The sequence below is a fragment of the Parasteatoda tepidariorum genome, chromosome 10 (genome assembly GCF_043381705.1).
Source record: "Parasteatoda tepidariorum isolate YZ-2023 chromosome 10, CAS_Ptep_4.0, whole genome shotgun sequence".
In the NCBI taxonomy this organism is placed as follows: domain Eukaryota; kingdom Metazoa; phylum Arthropoda; class Arachnida; order Araneae; family Theridiidae; genus Parasteatoda; species Parasteatoda tepidariorum.
The window spans coordinates 2,370,612-2,392,482 of NC_092213.1; the positions used below are offsets into that span (position 1 = coordinate 2,370,612).

The window sequence follows — 21,871 nt, forward strand, 5'->3', positions numbered from 1 at the left end:
TATATATATGTATAGATATATATACTGCTCAAAGCAATTAAAGGATATTGTAAATCTTGTATAAAATAACGGTATAAGAAAAAAATTTGCTTAAAAAAGAAGAAGAGAGTCCCAAATGCAAATTTTTCTTATTTTCAAACTTTGTAGTATGTGCACATTTTAAGTTTGAAGACGCATTAGTGGCAACGAATTTGACTTGGCTTTCAACTTAATGTGAGACAAAGCGGAAGAGAGTGATGGACATTGAGTAAGCGCGTTGTTTAGATGAGTGCGATGGCTCAACGAAGTAACCGAATCAGAAGCTTGGGAGAGTTGTTGGCCGGTTACAGGGAGGCCAAATACATATATCTGAAGCTATTAGAGTGTGATTTCCAGAATCTGGAACCGTCTTTTGGAGACGTTAACAGCAAGGCGGGCAAACAGAGCATGTCAACTGGAGGAGAAATGAATATTCTTTTCTCTGACGAGTACCGTTTATTTGTTCATCCTGATAATAGGCGTATTTTCATCCGGAGGGCCCTAGAAGCAATCCTGCATTCGTGCACAAAAGTATGAGATTTGACGGTGGGGGTGTGATGGCCTATGCTGGCATCTCTATTGATGGGAGCACCGATCACCATATCATTCGAAATGGAGCTCTGACCTGTCGCCGATATAGGGATCCTGAGACCTATTGTAGTCCCTTACGCTGCAGCAATTGCAAATGGCGCCATGTTAATGGACGAAAATTTCAGGCCACATCGTGCTAACTTGGTGAATGACTTCCTTTTGGAGGAAGGAGTCATAAGAATGGATTGGCAGGCGTGTTCTCCGGACATGAACCGAATCGAGCATGTTTGGGACATTCTAGGCAGACGATACCACCTCCATAAACTCTCCAAGAGCTAGAAAGCGCTGTAGAAGTGGGACAGAGTACTCCAGTCCCTCATTCATAACTTCATTGACTCGATGCCTCAAAGGTGTTAAACATTGCTGGCCGTCCGGAGAAATCGTACCTCTTACTAAAAACGATTTTCCATTAAGGAAACACCTTTTTTCAATTTTTTTTCTTCTCATAAACACAAATTATATCTTTTTTGCATCATGCTCAATAAAAATGCATTTCTTTTTCTGCCAAACAAATGTCATTTTTATCTCATACAGCCTACTACGTCTGTCGACAATGTATCAATCATTCAAACAATTCTCCAGGTGCAAGATCAACCCACAACCGCCTTTAATTGTTTTGAGCAGTGTATATCAAGATGGAAAGTGTTAAAATTAGTATGAAAATCATTTTATTATGCGCAGTCCAGTCACATTAAAAGGACCATTGGTCAAAAACCAGACTAACCACCTTTAAAAGTGCGGCGAGACGAACAAGGAAGACAGTGAATTAGATTCTTGAAGTGGTTTACTGAACAGGGCCGTGGCTAGCTGCAGTATGTTACGCAACTTACAATCCGGGGCCGCGAACAACCCGATCCAAGTGGTCCCACAGATTCTCGATTGGGTTTGGTACCCAGGGAAGCCCAATAAACTTATAATGGTACTCTTCGAGCCTCACAGGTACACTGTGTGAGCTATATAAGTCGCCTGTTGTTAGATCCTGAGATAAACAATTCGCATGATCCGCAAGGACAGATGTGTTGATCCATCGTGTCTTCCACAATAATGAGTTCCACCAGAGAATTCAACGAAAATATTTTTCAGATCCTTCCTTGCTGCAGCGTGTATGCTTTCAGACGTTTTCACCCCATACTCACCAATGATCCATCGTGTCTTCCACAATAATGAGTTCCACCAGAGAATTCAACGAAAATATTTTTCAGATCCTTCCTTGCTGCAGCGTGTATGCTTTCAGACGTTTTCACCCCATACTCACCAATGGTTATTTTACATTTATGTCGTAAGTAGACGGTGGTCATATTTATATGACTGGAGTATACTAACCCTGGGAGTATGCAGTTAGTTTTAGAGGAAATTGAAATATACTTGCCCACCAACATTTTTTAGAGTTATAATATTTATAATAGGCTGTTTCTTTATCCAAGTATATGCAAGCAGTGATGAACACTTTATAATTAAGTATATCTTGAGCTTATTTCGCTATTCACGGAAGACAGCTAAGAATGCTATGGTTTTACAACCAGTTATTTTAATTATCCGCTTTATTTTCTGCCCTGAACACTGTTTTTTTTAAAGTAATTAAACTTTTTCATTGCTTCAGATTTAAACATAAATATTTATATTACTCATAAAAAATCCGAAGCTAAAAGAGACAAAACTATCACGTTTTTGCAATCAAGAAATTCTAAAAATAAAACATTTATGCTACTCCTTTTTTCTTTTTTTAAATAAAGGTACCGTCCTTTTAAAAGAACGCTAGGTACATAATGAGTGAAGTGATTTTGAAATCATCGAATTTTTTTAGACATCGTGTGCAATTTATTACCGTTTTAGAATAAAGAAAACAAATACAATACGAGTTTCTTTAATAATACTTTATTTATAATTTACCCTTTTGCTCATTTACTTACATCAGAGGTCAACACATCAAAATTTAAAATTTTTACATCTTAATATTTCGTTTCCACATTATTTGACGATTAATAGTTATTATACAGAAATATTGAGTCATATATTTTAAATAAATTAGTCATTAAAATATTTTAAATAGAATTTTAATGTACTATGAGTGCAAAAGGTAATCTAAAGGCAAATTAAAATAGCTATCCTTGAATTAGTAAATAAAAAATAATAATTGCACAAACTTTGTTGTATATCGTATGTAAAGACAATATAACACACAAAGCTGTGTTCGAGATTTGCACTCATGTGATTTTCGCCTCAAGAGAAATTTCTTGAAGAGCAAGAGATAATTAAAAAGCGGGAGAAAGTAGTTCATTTTAAAAATTCCATCAAATATTCTAATGAAACTCAAAGTAAAAGATAAATAAATTCCATTGTGCTAAGAAATTCATTTATGAAAACGGTCTTCAGAAATGACTTGAGTACAACACCGCAGAATTAATTAATTGTCCCTTTTGATAGAAGGAAAATGTGAACTTTTTGAGTGGTGTTAAAAATTAATTTGAAAACGTCACTGAATCTTCTAGGCATCATCCATTATATTTCACATTTTGTTATACATCATCAATCATATTATATATTTTAAAAAAAAGATGTCACAATTTAGACAAAGTTTGTACTTCACAGTTATTTTTTATTACATTATTATAATAATAATATGTTACAGGCGTTATTAACAACTAGGTACATTGTTTATTGAAATCGTTTTCACAAACTCTTGAGTCCACGAACAAATCTTGTAAAATAATTCACTGCCCAGTAAGAAATTTTCAACGCTAACACTTTTTTTTCCTAATACTAACAAGAAACAGACGTATGTCAAAAAGAAATTCTTCATCGAAGAGCGTTCCCTTGTTCAATGAATACGCGGCAAACTTCGGGCTGATACAAAGAAACAAATGAAATTTCTACGACGCATTGATCGGTAACTGAATCAAAATAGTCACCAAGTTTTGTTTTTGGCTTCAGGGCAGTGGCACACGAGAAACGAAAAAAAATCAAAGAAGCAAACAAACCAGAAGATAAGGTGGGTTACAGGGTGTTAGAAAAATTTAATAGTGCTAATGAAAAGTAGACAAACCTCGATCATTTAATACAGTTTTGACCACTGCTATTATTTTATAAGAAATATTGGTGATTGCAGTTAAAACCTCTTAAAGCTCGAGTATTTTTTTTTAGATAAACTTGGTAAAAAATGATCGAGTTTTCTTTCTTTCTCTATTTTTTGTTGCTAAAAATGAATATATAGGTATAGTGCAAAGTTATTTTTTGCAATTTCAGTTGTGGGGGTGGTGGTGACTAGAGAGCGCGGGTTGGTATAAAAATTATTAAAAATTACTATACAAACAATGATTAAATAATTTGATTACAGGTTTAATTTGAATTTCAAAATATTAAAATCAAATTAAATCAACTCAAGTGATAATCTTTCTGATAAATTGGCCTATTCAAAATCGTCGGAGTCACTCATTATCGGATAACTTTTTCAAAACAAGTTATAAAAACGCTTGGTAAAAATTAATTTATAGTTAACTGTTTGATTTAACGCAAATAAAAATGGATATATTACCTTTTCCACATCAAACAACTGCTTTATAACAAAGAATTCCTAACTAATTTATAGCTAATCATCAAAATGCTCCAAGTGGTTTACACAAGAAAAATACTCCATAGTGGTGTGATCTATGGTGATTATAAATGTGATTATAATCTAGTCTATTCATTTTTACTAGGACGGGTCTAAAACGGGCATTAGAAATAAAATAACGCTAGATACAAGTTTGCCCGTGTGAGACAAGGGCATGTGCAAATTTGCCGATAACGTTCACCCGTGTCAAACACGGGCAAATACGTTAAGGGGTTAATACCCTAGTAGAGCCTTGGTGATTATAACAGAGGTGATTATAACAATTGGGCCGGTTTTTACAAATATTTTAATAAACGGTGATCACTATATGCTAAATTTTACTTATTTTCGGTTCATTTTGCCAACTTTATGAAACATTTAGTACTGCTTGCAAAGTCGAGCACTTTACGGTAGAGCAGTTTAACGAGGACCCATGCCGCGCGTCCTCGGTTCTTGCTTTGGCTGATCAAAGTGGTCACCCATCCGCTTACTGACAGCAACCAGTGATGCTTAACTTCGATGTTCTACTGTGTCTTTACGATCAGTCCACGGCAAGACAGAAGCAAGTTCCCACCTACATTAAAATGTATGTAGGGCCTTTTCGCTTGAAAAAAACATCAGTGAATGAAACACAGTGAAGCAGAAAAATAAAATAAAATAAATATATGTAATGCAATGGACACAGCGATGGAAATGAATAGTGCTACGCTGGTACGTACTCGAATATGCCATACCACACCATAAAATTAAGCATTAAGCAATCGTTTAGACAAGAACTATTGAGCAACGTTTAGATGAAACTATGGAAAATTGAAGACCTCGCTTGTTTATTAGAATATTTACGAAAGTGATGCAATGACGTTTTTTCAGCTGCTAACAAGACACATAATTTCCTGGACGAGCATCTATTGATATTTTAACCCACTCGGGGATCACGTGATCATAGAGAACCCATGAACAGAGGCTGTAGGGCACTTCTTACAACACTTCATATAAAAGAGAAAGAAAAGAGAAGGCCTCTGCACGGATCAATTTAGTAGTCTGACATAACGAGCACAAACTGCGCAGTGGTGGCTTAAAAAGATGCCACTACATTCAGGCAACTAAGCTGTGCAGTGGAGGAAACTACAAAAATTTTTATTACATTTGGACTACTAAAGGATCAAATTTTTTTGTAACCCGTGCTGAGGCCTTCTATCCTCTGGGGGGTATTTTTGGCTACAAACACCGGTCCGCTTGTTGACTTTTTGACTACCATTGCTAAACTCCGTATCCTTGTAATCTTGAACCCAATCCAGAAGATAAGGACACTCCTGGATCATGTATAAGGGGAGAAATTTGCCTTCATGGAGGACTTTTTTGATTGCACTAACGACAAGGGCGAGGGGACCCTTGATCCGTTTACCACTGATGATATTTTTCATCAGCACTGTGGTTGGTGCGATTCGGGTGCGAAATTCATACAGATCAGCTATCGCTGGGATTCAAACCCAGGTCACCTCATTGGAAGGCTAGCGCTCTATCCCCTGAGCCACCACGATAGCTTATTATTATATCTACTTCATTGCTGTATCTTGCATTGTCATTAGAAATTTAAAAAAAAGACTGCCGTGCAAATGAAAACCGGGCAGGGGCCCCTTATCTTCATAAAATGCCCACAGATACCTTACAGTTTATTAATTCGGTTGCTATTGATAATAACCATGTCTTCTGACTACTGTGATAAAAACAAAATGCACATTAATCATATTGCCGTGCATATCCTACGAAAATAACTCAAACAAAATTTTGGTACGATAAATAAAACTTAACTACTAAAAAAAGGAATATTTCAACAGAAAAAATATGTATTTCAAAATTTATTTTGAAGTCAATCGAGTTTGTATCGCCAACTAAGACATTACTTTCTCAAGCGGGAATACTAAGCGACTCCTTTTCCCCCTTCCCCTCAACTGAAGTGGGACCTTTCTTTGAAAGCACCCAAAAAATCCTCTGAAATAACCTTTTTTTAGTGAATATTTATTCTAAAAAGCGTTATTTTATGCCGTTTTTTTTATATTTTATTTTATAACCGTCTTTGGACAGCCGATAGAATTTTGAGTTTCTGACTCTCAATGTTCAACTCCGTAGACTTGTCATTTTAAACTCAATCCAGAAGACAAGGGAATTCCTGTATCGAGAAGCGGGAGAAATTTGTCTTCGTGTCCTGTTTTCTGATGGAACTTACTCGCATTTGCTTTCTAAAGAGAGGAAAACCTCCCATGGTTAGCCTGACGGCAAGGGCCCATGATCCGTCAACCACTTACGTTAGCACTGTGGTCGGCGCAAGACGGATATTTTTACTGTTTGAATAATTATAAGTATTATTTTATTATTGCTTCGAGTTTGTAACTGTCAATCATGACTAATAAGTTTTATTCATCTTTAGTCAGAGCTCACGTATCAAAGGGGAAATGTGAAAAAAAGTGGCAGTTTTAGGAAAATAATAAGTTTTTGTGGTTTTATTTATTATTATTTGAGGGTTAATTTAAGGTTTAAGGTTCTCGAACTGTTTTTTCATTCTCTTTGGTGAAAGAACTTACTTCTTGCTCCGTTGAAGAATTTCCAATGAGACGAGATAAAGGAAAAACTCTTGGCGACATTGGCTGCCTTCCCAAAGATGTCAAGTTCAATGTGAAACGTAGTTGAAAATGACGTCAGAACAAATGCGAAATTCTCACGTCTAATTAACCGAAGGAAGTGAGAAGTTTGTAACTAAGAAAAAAAATCATAGTTAAAAATAAAATAAAGGTTAGCGAGTAAAATTCATTTTTTTTAAAGTTTATTTAAAGCGTTCTTACTTTTTCATTTTTTTTGTTATTACATGAACTTAGTTTAAATATTTATTTTAAAGAATTAAAATTATAGGGTCAGTTTTTTTTAACAGAAAATTATTATTACTAATACATACCTGCTAACTCTTCCGTTTAAAACTGCGCAAGACATGAGTCGTTAAAGTAGATCTTTTATACTGCGCACGCGCGGGAAAAATTAAAAAATATTTTTTTAATTTTGTAGAGAATCGTATTTGGAAACTAATAAAGAAAAGTCCGATTTGAATATCTTAAAAGTTTCAAGCTATTTCCTACAAAGTTTTTATGCTTTTTAATAGAAACTGAAAATGATCAGGGGGTTTTCACACATTTTATTTTGTATTATTGTATAAGCTTTATTAAAAATGACATTATTGGGGATCCTCCCCCATAAAAGTATCTTTTCTTTCACCTGTTTTCTTTTTCTTATACAGCCTTATTTCGGTGCATGAACGTTTATTGACAGGCATTTTCATTTGTTATTCAATGAGGTGTTATTAAAATTCATTTGTTATTAAAATTCATTTGTTATTTAATTATTATCATTGTATTATGATGCAAAATAGTATTATGATGCATCAAAATTGTATTATGATGCAAACTCCTTATCATTTTGAATTTCTTTCAAAAAATGCAAAAATTACTTAAAAAATAGCTTGGAACTTTTTAAATGTTCAGACTATTCAAATCTGGTTTTTTTATTGTTGCCAATTACGAAAAAAAAAAAAGACTTATGCAGTCTGCTCTAAATGTGAAGCCCAGCAGGCCTCAGCAGAACATATCCTCGACTGCTTGGGCCTTTCCAAGGAGGACTTATATGCTTCTCCACTTCTTGTAATCGACTTTTTGAGGGTCAACAACTTACTGGATCTTGTCTGACCTCGTCAGACAATTAGAGGATAAGCAACAACAACAACAACAACAACAACGATTCTCTTCAAAATTAAGAAGAAAAAAATTAAAATTACAGTATAAAAGAACTACTTTAATGACTCATATTAATATTTTAAATTGATCTAAAAGTTTTGTTTAATTTTATTGAATATTTTAAAAGTTATAGGAAAAAAAGCATCAAACAAAAAAATTTGCTCTTTATATAAAATGTCCGTATCTCCATTAATATTTAATCTAGGCTTACAAAATTTTGTGCAATTACTGCATATAATAACTAAAATAATTGCTACAAGTTACAAATTTATCGCTACTTTTTTTGGCACAGAGTGTTCAAAAACACAAATTTCCATTTGTCGGTCCCTCAAACCTCTAAAAGCTTTAAACTCCAATGATAAGTATGAAGAATCGCTCCTGAAGTTATAAAATTATTCTTTAAGTATTTCTAGAGAAATAAGAAAAAATGTATTAGTATAGAACCGTTTCTATTATTTTAGTCACCCCCTGTAATATAATAGGCTAGCTCCTCTCTTAAAGTGTTTTCAGTGCTGGTTAAATTTTAATGAAACGCCAGCACAATCTCAATTTAATTGGCTTTTTCCTATTACAAAGAAAAAACTTTTTCGAAAGTTTGGACTCGAATAAAACCAATGTTTAAAGTCGTAATTTTCCGAAAATGAGAGGAGAAAAAAATAGGATATACTTATTACATCTGCAAATATGTATTATAAAACGTCGCAATAAAGCGGCTGTCTTTATGGTCAGTAAGAAATATATAGTGAAAGAATTGAAATCTTAGTGAAAGAATATAGAATGTGTCTCTTAAGAGAATTAATACTTGACGGACTTATCTTTCTCGAAATAGAATGGAAAGAACAGTTGCTAACGTAAGCAAATTCTACGGTTCAACAACCTATTAAGATCGAGATACCCACTTGCAGGTATCCAGTTGATTATTTTTTACAGAAGTTCTTAGAAATTTATTTAATACGTCATAAAAATGTTATCAATATAATAAGTAGAAAGTATTCTTTTTTCAATTGTAAAAGCCATTAACACTTAAATGAATTCTGTTTTATAGCAATTTTCCATTGTGCCCAGAAACCCTGTCACAAAATAGATTGTAAGAAAAGATTTTTTTTTTAAATGAGTTTCGTGGATAACGTTATATATTTCCTAAATCGATCGATTTCTCTGGAAACTGTATCCGCAGCCAATGTCACGAATCTGTCAATTTCCATCTGTGTTGTAAGGAAATTGAAAATGGAAGTTATCCTTTATTTTCATATTATAATAATCGGTCAGAAATTATAAATTCTTTTAAATAAATTTGTTCTCATCTATTTTTGTTCAAAATATCTTTTCTGTATTAAAAATATTAAGTTTTCCAAAAAAATTTATTTTTAAAATCTTCGCAAACGATTTTTTAAAGAATCAAAGATTGCTTTCTTTTTATTAAAATTCCATCTATCGATAATAAATTCCATATATCAATAAATTCGTCAGCAACACTTCCGCCAATGATTCGGGGTAGAACATTACGTTACATTTTGTTTTGCAGAGTAACAACTATAAGAATTGAAATTGAAAATGTATGTAAGGAACTATAATCGTGCGCGAATAAAAAACTTATTAAGAGAATTCGAGAATTGTTGAACCTGTAAGAAAAAATACCCTGTTAACAGCTTTACAGTTCATAGGAATGAAACTAAATGTTGGAATGCGACATGCTGATATAACCATTTTTATTTATGTGCTTAACTAAAAATATTGATAAGTTTCGAATTGATAGTTTGAAAATTATTGTAGTTTTAAATCTTTTTCATTTAAATATGCCTGCTTATCCACTAAAGCATATCTCCGTCGTTTATTTTATACGCAAGTTGATTGTTTTCAAAGGTTTTTATCTCAGTCATTTTGAGTTGATGGTCATACTAAAAACTGTGTGGTGTAATATCTATCCGAATTTGGTGAGGAAAAATTCTAAAGATTGTGCGAATGATTACTTTATTTCAAGTTAATGCCGAATCAAATGTGCATCTCGTCGGAGAAGAATGTTCTGTTTTTCTGAGCTCCGTAAAAACTTAACATTACAACAAAACTTAACTATTTAACTAAATAGGTAGCATGTAGGGCACTTTTTAAACAAATAACAAATACTTTTGGACCATTATTAGAAGTTTGAAGGCGACTAACTAAAATTTCATGAAATTGACAACAGGATGGCCAAAATGGTAGTTTGCTTACGTTAAGTATACTTTTTGTCGAATTTATTTGGCAAATTCGTCATTTAATACCAAGTAAGTTACAATCCTCTTTCCTGATAGATAAAATGATTGATTGCAAGTCATTTTTTTCTTCTTGTCGATTTGACTTGACAATCTACTCATATAACCTTTTGACGCAGACGGGACTAAACTTGGGTAGGACTAAAAGTTGGCAAGTATGGATTTAAGTCTACCAGTGGTCTTAGCGGCTTATAAAAAATGGGGTCACATTTATAACTTTTGAAGTTAATAAAATGTTTTTTTTTTTAAATAAAGTTACTAATTGCTTGAAAAATGAACACATTTGTCAGTTTTAAAGTTCCAATAAAAAGCATAGTAAACTCATTCAAAATATATTGCAATTCTCTTGAGGTTTTAATGGAATATTCGGCTACCAATGTTTAGTTTTTGTTTTAAAAAATTGGAACCCAACTGTGGTTCGATTGATATGGACTTATTAAAAAAATTTCAAAATAAAAATTAACGAAATGTATTACCAAATGGATGGTTGACCGTGTAAAGCAAAGTGCAGATGGCACTATAGGTATTAAAATGAGTCGTAAGACTTAAGGGTTACTACTTCGGCTGATTTTTACGCCTAAGCTTTAAAAAATGCACCATCCAATATAATTATTATACTTGTAGTGTTTCCAATAAAACACGTTCTTTCAATCTAACTTCCGAAGAAACAAACAACGAATGAATTCGGAAGACTCCGCAAGATTGCTATGATGCTACCCAAAAAATAACCACAAATATAGCCACACAATATACATAGCCAAATAAGGAATAACACTCAAAACATAGCTAACCTTACACTTTATTAAAATTTTTTTAGGCTCACGACCTGTTAGAATTTATAAATGGCAGAAAACTCTACGAGTAAATTTAAACACAAACGAATCACAATAATAAAACTTCCCTAGAACCTGTTCACACATCGCCCCCGTAAGATAAGCGAAGGGATACACCGGAAGTTTACCAAGTTTCTTCCGGTTTTAGGAAGTTTGCTATTCTCATTCTGTCAACCATCCAAAGGAAAACACAATAAAAGCAAACGATGCGGACTCGTTGCTGGTTGGAACAAAACTAACTCCTTTTTGGTAACTCCCCAAGATCATGCGATGGCAGCGCCATCTCTTAATTAACACAAATAATATACAAGCTGGTAAATTCTGGTATTACACCAACCCAGCCGAAAAGAATAACTTCCAGGCAAATTGCAGGATTTTATGTGAAACTTTGCAGATTTAAACGAAAACCTTTAATGATTAGCCCAACGGTAAGAAGTTTTGTGATTTGTCTACCACCGGTAATATGCTGCGTCAACATGAACGAAATTCATACATTATCGCCATCGGTTGACTGGGTTTAAAATTATGTTTTGTTTCTACCTTATCCTTTACAAGATGGAGCCATAATTTTTTAATTAAAAAAAAATTTAGCTTAAATTAATACTAAACAATATGTGAAAATTCACGCAAGAATTGAATTTCAGGCCATTTAAACTATAAAATGTCGCTAAAAATAAGAACGTATAGCAGTAGCCATTGTGATCACCACAATTGCCATTGTGGTGATCAAAATCTACAGTCCATATCTTTCAAATTAACGCTTTAAGACTTTTTTCTAAGGTTTTTTAAGTCTACGGGTAAATTTCATGAACACATTTTTAAGGATAAAATTGAGCCGCATGCTAACGAAATTCAACCCTATTCACGTAAAATTGTCATTCAAAATGACGACAAAAGAGTGCTGCTTATGTAGTAGCTATAACCTTTAACCTCCATAACCTGACATATTGTTTCCTACATAATACAGTGAATGACAGGCATCAAAAGAATGTCGACTTTTACCTGTTAACAATCACACAGTCGCTTTTGGTGAATGTCTAAAATATTTGCTATGTCCAATTCGATGTTAATTTGTCCGTTGATATTATTATATTTATTCGATATTTTAATAATCTGCTGAGAATAGATAAGGAAAAACAACAATGTTGGGAGTACCGTGCTGTGGCACTAAACTTCAAAAAAAACATCATTGTAAGTTATACCGGACAGTGGCACCTAACTAGACTTAGTATATCTTTAGGATATTTAAAAAAGCGACTATGTGATTATCAACAATCACCTGTGGAAGTCAACATTTCAGTCATTCACAGTACCTATCTACAGTACATATGTTAATATGTACTGTATATAGGTCAATAGTTGTTGTTAATTTACGTCGCCTAGAGCTGCACAATGGGCTATTGTCGACTGTCTGGGAAACATCCCGGAGGATGATCCGAAGACATGCCATCACAATTTTGATCCTCTGTGGAGGGGATGGCACCCCCGCTTCGGTAGCCCGACGACCTGCGCGAGAAGTCGAGCACTTCACGGTAGCACAGTTTAACGAAGACCCATACCACACACCCTCGGTCCCTACGCAGACTGATCCAAGTGATATAGGTCAATAAAAAAATCAATTAAAAACCTGTTTTTTCAATGAAGCGTTTGAAATAATGATTTTTTTTCCTTGCAGGTTATGGCAACATTGCGCCAAGGACTCCGTCCGGAAAAATAGCAACCATATTTTACGCAATTATTGGAATACCACTGATGCTACTTTATCTCACTAACATTGGCGACATCTTGGCCAAAGCATTCCGTTATTTATACAGCAGGGCATGTGCTTGTACTGGAGACAGCCAAGGACCGAATCATGATTCCCGACGCAGGCGTCATTTGGCGGATAATTACAGAGTTCAACATTTTGTCGGAAATGCTTCCTCTCCATCTGGAAGATATGGATTAGAAATTGATGATAAGTTCCATTTAAGTGTTCCACCTCCTCCTCCGCCACCCATGTCTCACATCATAGAAGACGAGGTAAGAGTTTTATTTTATTTTATAACTGTCGTTGAACCCAATTTTTAGGTTTACGACTACTCATATTCAACTCCATAGTCTTGTCGTTTTGAACCCAATCCAGAAGACAAGGGAACTCCTGGATCAAGTAGTGTGAAAAATTTGCCTTCGTGGAAGATTTTTTGAAGGAACTAACCCGCATTTGCGTTGCATGGAGAGGAAGACCACGAGAACCTCCCACGGTTAACCTTATGGCAGGGGACTCTAACCCTTGATTTGTCTATCAATGGAGATATTTCACGTCAGCACTGTGGTCGGTGCAATCCGGATGGGGAATTTGTATCTACCCACCCATTCGAACTCAGTTCACCTCATTGGAACGCTCTGAGCCATCGCTGCTCAGAGATTTCATGGAAACCTTTCTTTTTGTTCTTTTTTTAATCTTAGAAAGTTTGTTCCGCTCACATCATCATTTGCATTCATCGTTGTTTCGCTCAACAACAAAAAAACATCGATTTTTCACAAAAAGCAACAAAGTTTTTGTTAATTAAGTAAAATTGTTATGCAGAGACATTATATTTTTGTTTAATTTTTAACGTGTTTCCTCATTGTCAAAACTTTTACCTAATTTTGAATCCAATTATATAGGCAAGTATTAAGATAACCATGCGAGGGTGACAAGATAAGAAGCCTCGTTACAAGGAGTGTCAAATCATGAAAATTTCCCATTTTTTTCCTACTACAACCGGACTCTGAGGAATATATCAGAGAAATTTTGCAGTCTACTCCTCGGTTTTTGTGAAATGTATAGACACATTTTAGAGCATGAAGCTCAAATAGCGTTAGTAGTAGAGTTACGGGAAATCGTGAAGCCATGCAAAATCTCTGTTTTAATGGAAATGATTTTTCATACTTTTGCATGACTAGAATACGCACATCACATCTGCGCATCCTAATGTATGGGGAATTCCCTCTTGCTTCCCTACAGCCCCCCTTCCATTGAACTACCACTAAAGATAGTTTTTGTCAGCTGTTGGTTTTTCGGCAAACTAACATTTAGGATAGCACAAAAATGATGTTCAATTCTTTGATATTTTAACAAATAGAGTGCATAATCTTGGTATTTTATAAATTTTTTATGCATATTTTTTTTTTTTACTTTCCAAAAAACCAAAGCCTATTTTTATGACACTATCAGCACATTTGAGTGACAATAATTTTCATACGACACATAATTTATGATCCTATATACAACTAACCAAGTCTTCTTTTTTTTTGTTCAATGGTTCATTGTAGTAAACTTTGAGTGTTGTGTAAAAAGATTTGGGATTTTGTTGTGTCGAGATTTGTGGTAAAAATTACAATGAAATACGTGCAGGTGTCGTAGTGTGAGTATATCGATCCTGATGGGTCGTTGAAACATGGCCTTTGTTTACATTGGCAACTGTTCTTCCCATTCTATTTAAAGTAAGCCAAGCCCTTCGAGTATCCATTCTCTTAAGTGGCACATTCTGTATTCTTACACAAAGATTTCAATTCTTTCCCTCTATATTTCTTTCAAAGTGCAAGGATTGGACAGGATTGAAGCCATGTAGTACATAAGCAAACTAATTGTGCATCGAAGTTGCCTGATAAATCACAGTTAAGTAAAAGAAGTAGACGAGAAAGAATTCATCTGCGATAGGGCTCAGTATTTAATTAACTTAACGTTAATTGACATTCCAACTTATGTGGAGAAACTTAGCTTAACTTTAACACTCCAACTGTCGCCATAGGTCACACGTGTGGGTATAGGTTATCTTCTTCTTGAAGTGCAAGTTCCCAGTTGTAATAAGCCGCGGAGATTTTAGTGTGAGTCATAAATTTTTTTCCTTGAACTATAACAAAGAAGAGCGAGCTTAAATGAGACATATAAGCCTTGAGAGACCAATAAACTTTAATCCTTTTCCTAACAGCAATGTCATTGTTGTAAAAATGAGTTCCTGAAGAGAGAAGAAGGATGATGAAGCAAAATGGTGGCCATTGTTTCAAATTTAAAGGAAAGAGTAAGAAAATGAATGTACGTCGTCAAAACTCTGTCATTGCATTGTCCGCGACGCCTCACTCACGTGACACAATTTTTGGAGTACAGTGCGCAAAAAAAGAAGGAAAACGAATCAACCTTGAATAACTTTTAGTCTAGTGATTGAATCTTCTTACGTTAAGACTCAATAGTTAGAGAAGTTTATGCCAATTCATTAATGACGACATTTTACGTGAGACACAAAAATGTACTTTCTCTGAATAAACATAACCTTCATTTTCCGACAGCTTTAAGTTTCAGAGCCTCAAAATATAGGAGGTAGCCGCAATCTGGGAAATAGGGTCTCAATAGTTTGGTCTAAAGTTCGGACCCCATAATGCTAATTTTACTTTTTGAGTATTTAGCCATATCTCGAGAACTTTTAAGTCAAATTGAAACATTTTTGCCCACTATTATAAAATTCTTTTATCCAAAGATATTTCCATGCGAAAAATAAATTTTAGTAAATATTTATTATGTTTTATTATTTCATTTAATCTTTCCTTCCTTCCTCAATGGCACGACAGCCCGGGTGGGCCCTGGCCTTCTCAATCAACTTCCTCCAGGCGTGCCTCTGCCTGGCAGTTGTCTTCCAGTTTGAGACTTTTAAGACTGAAAAGTCTCTTTCCACGCAGTCGGCCCATCTCAGCTTTGGTCGACCTCTGGGCCTTGATCCGATGGGCTGAGCCGAAAAGATTATGTTTGTCCAACTCTCTCTGTTCATTCGAATGATGTGACCAGCCCATTTAATTCTTTGAATTTTTACATACCTGACAACATCAGGCTCTCTAAGGGCCCGATAGAGTTCTGAGTTTGAACGTCTGTACCAAGTACCATCAACTTGTTTGCCCCCAAAAATGGATCTTAGGATCCGCCTTTCGAAGATTCCCAAGGAATTCTCATCTTTCTGTGTTGTTGTCCAAGTTTCTGAGACATATGTTAGGATAGGTCTGATTAAGCATTTATAAATTAACAGTTTAGTATCTCTTTTTAGTAGGTCTGATCTTAAATATTTTTTTAATCCATAAAAACATTTACTTGCACTATTGATTCTTCTTTGTATTTCGGGTGCGATATTGCCATTAACGTTGACTTCAGAACCAATTTTATTTAATAATAGTTGAAAAAATTTCGAGTCGTAAGGTATACAATTTTTTACGTCCTTTTAAAGTATATAATTTTACATGGACAATTCAAACATTTGATCGAAATCGGTTGAATAGTTCCTGAGACATCAAACTTAGAGAATGTCATAAACTTAAAATTTGATGACTCTTCCCGAGTCAACCGATTTTGCTCAAATGTTCGAATTTTGTCATCTAAAATTGAATTCTTTAAAATGACGTAAATAACTGTATACCTTACTACTTAATTTTTTTCCACAATTATTTAATAAAATAATAAAAAATAATAAATACTTAAACAAAAATTATTTTTGCCTGGAATTATCTTCTTCTAAACGAATGGTCTGAAAATATGCGAAATTTTGTGAATTGTGTGTTGTGCACTTTTTGCAACATGAAAAGAAAATGAAGAAAATTGTCATGAACAAAAGAAGCAATCTAAGCTTCAGTATAACTTAAAGTTCACAAATAGAAAGAAGAACAAAAATAAATAAACAGTAAATCCACCAGTTTTGGTTATTAAATTGATATGACAAATATTCTAATTGCATTTCAGTAATGTTTTAAATTAAATGCAAATAAAATTAAAAATGCCCACAACTATTGTATGCTTAAAAAAAATTGTTTTTCACAGGTTCGGATCGAGCCTATATCAGATGAAATGTACCGAGAAGAGGATTACAACGGCAAAGTGAGGGTATCTGTACCCATAACGCTTTGCATGGTGATTTTGGTGGGTTATATATCTGGAGGAGCTGTGCTCTTCTCCCTTTGGGAAGGATGGGGTTTCTTGGATGGTTCCTATTTCTGTTTTGTCACTCTCAGCACCATTGGTAAGCAACTCTTTTCTATTCGACTATCATTAATACAATTACTTCAAATGGGCATTCATTTTAGACTTTTAACGTTGAGTTATTGTACTGTTTCGAATGAACATGGAGCAAACAATTACGTAGCATGATAAATATATAGTGTACATATTTTTGTTGCCAACTGTTGTTAAACTATTAAAAATGACTACAGAATACTTTCGATATCTCAAAATTGAAGGGACGCTAAAAAGATTTCGAAATAACAAGTTTAGAATTAAATGTGTTCTAAAAAGTAGAAAAATATATTCTAAAATATTTCTCTCCAGGACTCAATCTTAATGGTTTGAGGGTAGACTTCGAATAAGCTAATTAATTTGTTCAGACGATATTTTAAGTTACAAAATACAGCCGAAACTTAAAATACTTTTACGAAATACACAAAAACATGCTTTCGATGGATTCGGAATTCTGACCCCTAAAATAAAGGGGATAACCGTGATCTGGGAAATAGGATAGTTTGGTCAGAGGAACGCTCCAAAGTTAGGAGGACCCTTTAATGTTATTTTCACTTTTTGGGTATTTCGCTATATCTCGAGAACTTCTTAACTGAATTGAAAAAATTTTGAGCACAATTATAAAATTCTTTTAGATAAATCAATACAAAAAAAAAATTTAAAAAATATTTGTTATTTTATTTAATAATGGTCGATAAATTTTGAATTGTAAGATATAAAATTTTTTGCATGATTTTAAAGAATGTAATTTTACATGGCAGAATACAAAATTCGATCAAAATCGGTTGAGTAGTTCATACGCATTCAAAAATTTCAGTTATTTAAATCGAAATTAGCTTATCGAAAAGCTATTCAGGGTGGTCCGTTTTTTTCGCGCTCTGTACAAGAATCTAATATCCCTAAACTTTTCTACCACTTCAAATAGTTGATAAAGTTCTGTGTTGTTGCTAACTCCCTTAGTTTAGGCCCCTAAACCAAGTCTTAAGGATCGTGTCGCAATTTAACCTCATTCAACAATTGTCACCCATCACCATCTCGTAGAAGTAAGAAGGCCTTCGCACGGATCACTTAAATGATACAAGGAAACGAACATAAACAACGCAGGGGAGATGTCACAACGTTCGGACTACTAAATCAGATTTCTTACTTATCGTGCGAAAGCCTTCTCTCTTCTGGAAGTTGTTACACCTATGCAACCAATGATATGAGAAGGAAGACTGACAATTGGTGTATGTCTTCTCAATTCCTTGGAAGGTAAAAGTTTTTACTTGATCAGTCCTATAAGTCTAGATATAACCGAGCAAATATGAGGCACTTAGTGGCATACCATGCATGAACTGGTGGTATTTATTTTGACCAAAATCCAAAATAAATAACTAAAAGTTTCTCTAGAGTGGAAGAAGCTCGCACCAATGAGGCATCAAATAATTCAATTCATGGGAGATTATTCTTTTAATTCTTAAAATATAACAGTTATTATTTTTAGCGATGTTTAACGAAATAGATTTATAATGAGTTCGACAACTATTGCAACAATATAATTTATATAAATATATAAAAGTCCTGCCAATGTTGATTAAAGGTTTTTAAAAAAATTCATGATGACAATTGTAAAATCAATCGTCTTATCTCTGCCACTACAAGAAAAACTTATCAAAAAAGCGTAAAAACGGCAGCTATGGTTATTTTATGCTTTTAATTTAATTTTTTGGTAGATACGAAAAAACATTTTTTTTTTTTTTAATTTTGCTACCACGTTTAAAAAAATTTCAGGTTGTCTCAACCTTGTCTTTTTCCAAAAGTGTTTTTAAATATTAAAAATTTAATATTTTAATCGAATTATAATTTAACGAAATGAAGATATGTAACAATGAAATTCTTACATATATTCATTAAAATATCATATCGTATAAAATATCATATCATATCTTCATATAAATTATCGAGATATATAATAAAATATAACATATCTTTGTATTAATTATCGACATATATAATGAAATATCAAATATCTTCATGTAAATTATCGACATACATAATTAAATATCATATCATATCTTCATATAAATTATTGACCTATCTTCATTTCAATTATCGATAGCGCAATTATCGAAATGAAGATATGCTTTGTTTTATTAATCATGCCCAAGGCGTCTGGTGTCACCAAGCCATTATAAAATCGTCCCTTATATCATATACTTTGATCGAGCACACTTTAAATAAATTTCAGACGGATATCGACTAGTAATGTGAACAGTTCTTCTTCACTCATAAAATTATAATGGTTGCATATTTATTTGCAGGTTTTGGAGATCTCGTTCCAGGTGATTCGGTGATTTCTGATGGAGGCTCTCAGGAGAAACTAGTCATGTGCTCTCTTTACCTGCTGTTCGGAATGGCCTTGATTGCCATGTGCTTTAATCTGATGCAAGAAGAAGTTATCCACAAAGTTCGCAGTTGCGGAAGACGAATTGGCATCATCAAGGATCAAGAAGATGACGATGATATGGGATGAGGGATATCATCTAATATTCGACCATTAGCTGAAAATGATGAACCCTCTCGGAAGGAGAGTCCATCAGAGTTGAGAGCACATCGATGAGTGGTGCCACCACCGCCATCGATATCATTTATGTTGATAACAAAATGTCACGTTCTCGCGTTGATCCAATTTTTAATTCCAAACGACTTTTTTCAGTTAACATTCAATCGTCTGCAATCGGAATCAAGCGAACCAGGACGTGTATGGAACGAATATGCTTAGTGAGGCTTTTAAAACCGAAACTAATTCCAAAATATTGAGTTTACAATAGTATACTAAAATCACATATATATAAAAGAAGATAAAGACATATTTGATCGAAAAAAACAGTGCTCTTTTTATGATTTTTTCAAAACAATTACACAGCGCCATTTAATTAGAACTATTCTACAAGTCTCATTTATTTAGTTAGTCAGAAAACCACACTAAAAAAAAGGAGATAGAAAATCAAAATAACAGATTTAAATGGAAAGAAATGGAGCCTCTCCGATATTTTCATCCAACAAATTTGTCCAAGAAAACCGCTTTTTGAAGTAATAATAATGTTACGTCTTCAGAAGTTTTACTGTAGAGATCTATAAATTATTTTAATATTAATGTGAGCTTTTCCACATTTTGCAGAATTTTGAATTTTATGCAATATGCAATAAATTTAATTAACACAAACGTATCATGTTGTTTTTCATTGTATTCATTTTATATATATATATTTTTTATTTTCTCATTTCTGTTCACGATTTTTGTCCCCAAAAATGTGACGCCATAATAATTCTCCACATTTAAATTTATAATTTTTTGCACATCGACTGAAAAATATTTGAATTTGCATTGAGAAGCGCTTGAAAGGGTCCAACTCTTTTTATTTGAGAGATAACGCGATGTTTAATTTTAATCAGTTCTAAAGTTTTTCTCTTATTTCAACCCTTTCTAAGGCCTTGGTAATCATATTTACCACCACTTGAACTTTGATATGCCATTTGTTATTAACTCGAATGCAAGTAATATTGAATAAAATTGGTTACAATATGCCTGTTTTTAGGGAATGTAAAATAAGTTATAATATATAATTCTTTTTTTCAGTTTGGAGTAATTATAAAATTTATTTTACAAATTAAAAGAAATGAAAGTAATTAAATTTCTTACTTTCGTATAACGCCTGTTGGATAGTATTAGACATACTTACCACAAAAAAATGTTGTTAAAATCCACTTTATCCACTAATCTAAATGAATTTTTTCATCTAAATTCAGAAAATATTTTAATGTACCTACCCTTACTAGAAATAAATGGCTCATTAATGGATTAACATATTACATCATATTAAGTTACACTGCCAATATCGATGCTTTGTTTTTCCAAGATTAAAAGTAGTTTGTACAATTGTAATCATTAATGGTAAAAAAAAGTATAATTAATACTGTTCTGCAGCGATTGAGCATATATTACCCTTAATGCCAACAACTCGGTTTTTGCGAAAGATTTTATCAGTTTGCGCAGGTTAGAACCTTTTTTTTTTAATGGTTTTAAATTTTTTTTATCTATTCTTACTGCGCTAACAGAGAATCGGTATATTAGAGAATAAGTAAATTGATGGCGAATAAGGAACGGAATTATAAATTTATAAGCAATTAAAAAGCTTTTCAATTGTGGTACGATATTCAATTACCGTAATTTTATTTTAAATCTTAAATTCTCACTTCTCATTTATTCTGATAGCCACACTTGATGGTCATCAGTTTGTTCCCCTTTACTAACTCTCCGTTTCACGACTCCACGTTACTGCATTGCTCTTAATACTCATAAACTCACAGCACTGGTGTTGTTATTAATCCCATGTCTGTCGAACTTTCTTCAAAAAAACTTTTTTTTTTGTTGCTGAAAACTAATCTATGTCCCATCCTAAGTTCGAAAATGCAAAATAATTTTGTTAGCAAGCAGTTTTTGCTTGACCTATTGGTGGTGAAATATGCCGACCTTACGGGCACAAAAACGTCGAACGTATGGGATACGACTCCGACAGTGATAGGGGTTAATGCCATGGTTAAAACTGTTTGCAACGACCACTGTGTCTTAAAATAATCTTAGAGATAGAAATTTAAAGTCCCCTTGCCGTCGGACTAACTCTTAGAGATTTTCATGGTTTTCCTCTCTGTGTGAACTAGTTGCTGGTCAATTTGACTCAAAATGTCCTCCACAAAAGCAAATTTCTGTTAATGCGTTGATCTGAGAATTCCAAAATTCAACACTCAATTTT

General features: G+C 33.6%; 1 protein-coding gene across 1 annotated transcript in view; it reads left to right on the forward strand.

Moving 5' to 3' along the window:
- The window catches only part of LOC107451832 (potassium channel subfamily K member 15), a 62,489-nt gene extending 42,202 nt beyond the window's left edge, over positions 1-20,287 (forward strand). The window contains exons 2-4 of the mRNA XM_016068067.3: positions 12,738-13,084; positions 16,884-17,082; positions 19,379-20,287. Coding sequence (XP_015923553.1) covers positions 12,738-13,084; positions 16,884-17,082; positions 19,379-19,590 — 758 coding nt within the window. The 3' untranslated portion in view covers positions 19,591-20,287. The remainder of the gene's footprint in view (positions 1-12,737; positions 13,085-16,883; positions 17,083-19,378) is intronic.
- Positions 20,288-21,871: the final 1,584 nt, after the last annotated feature.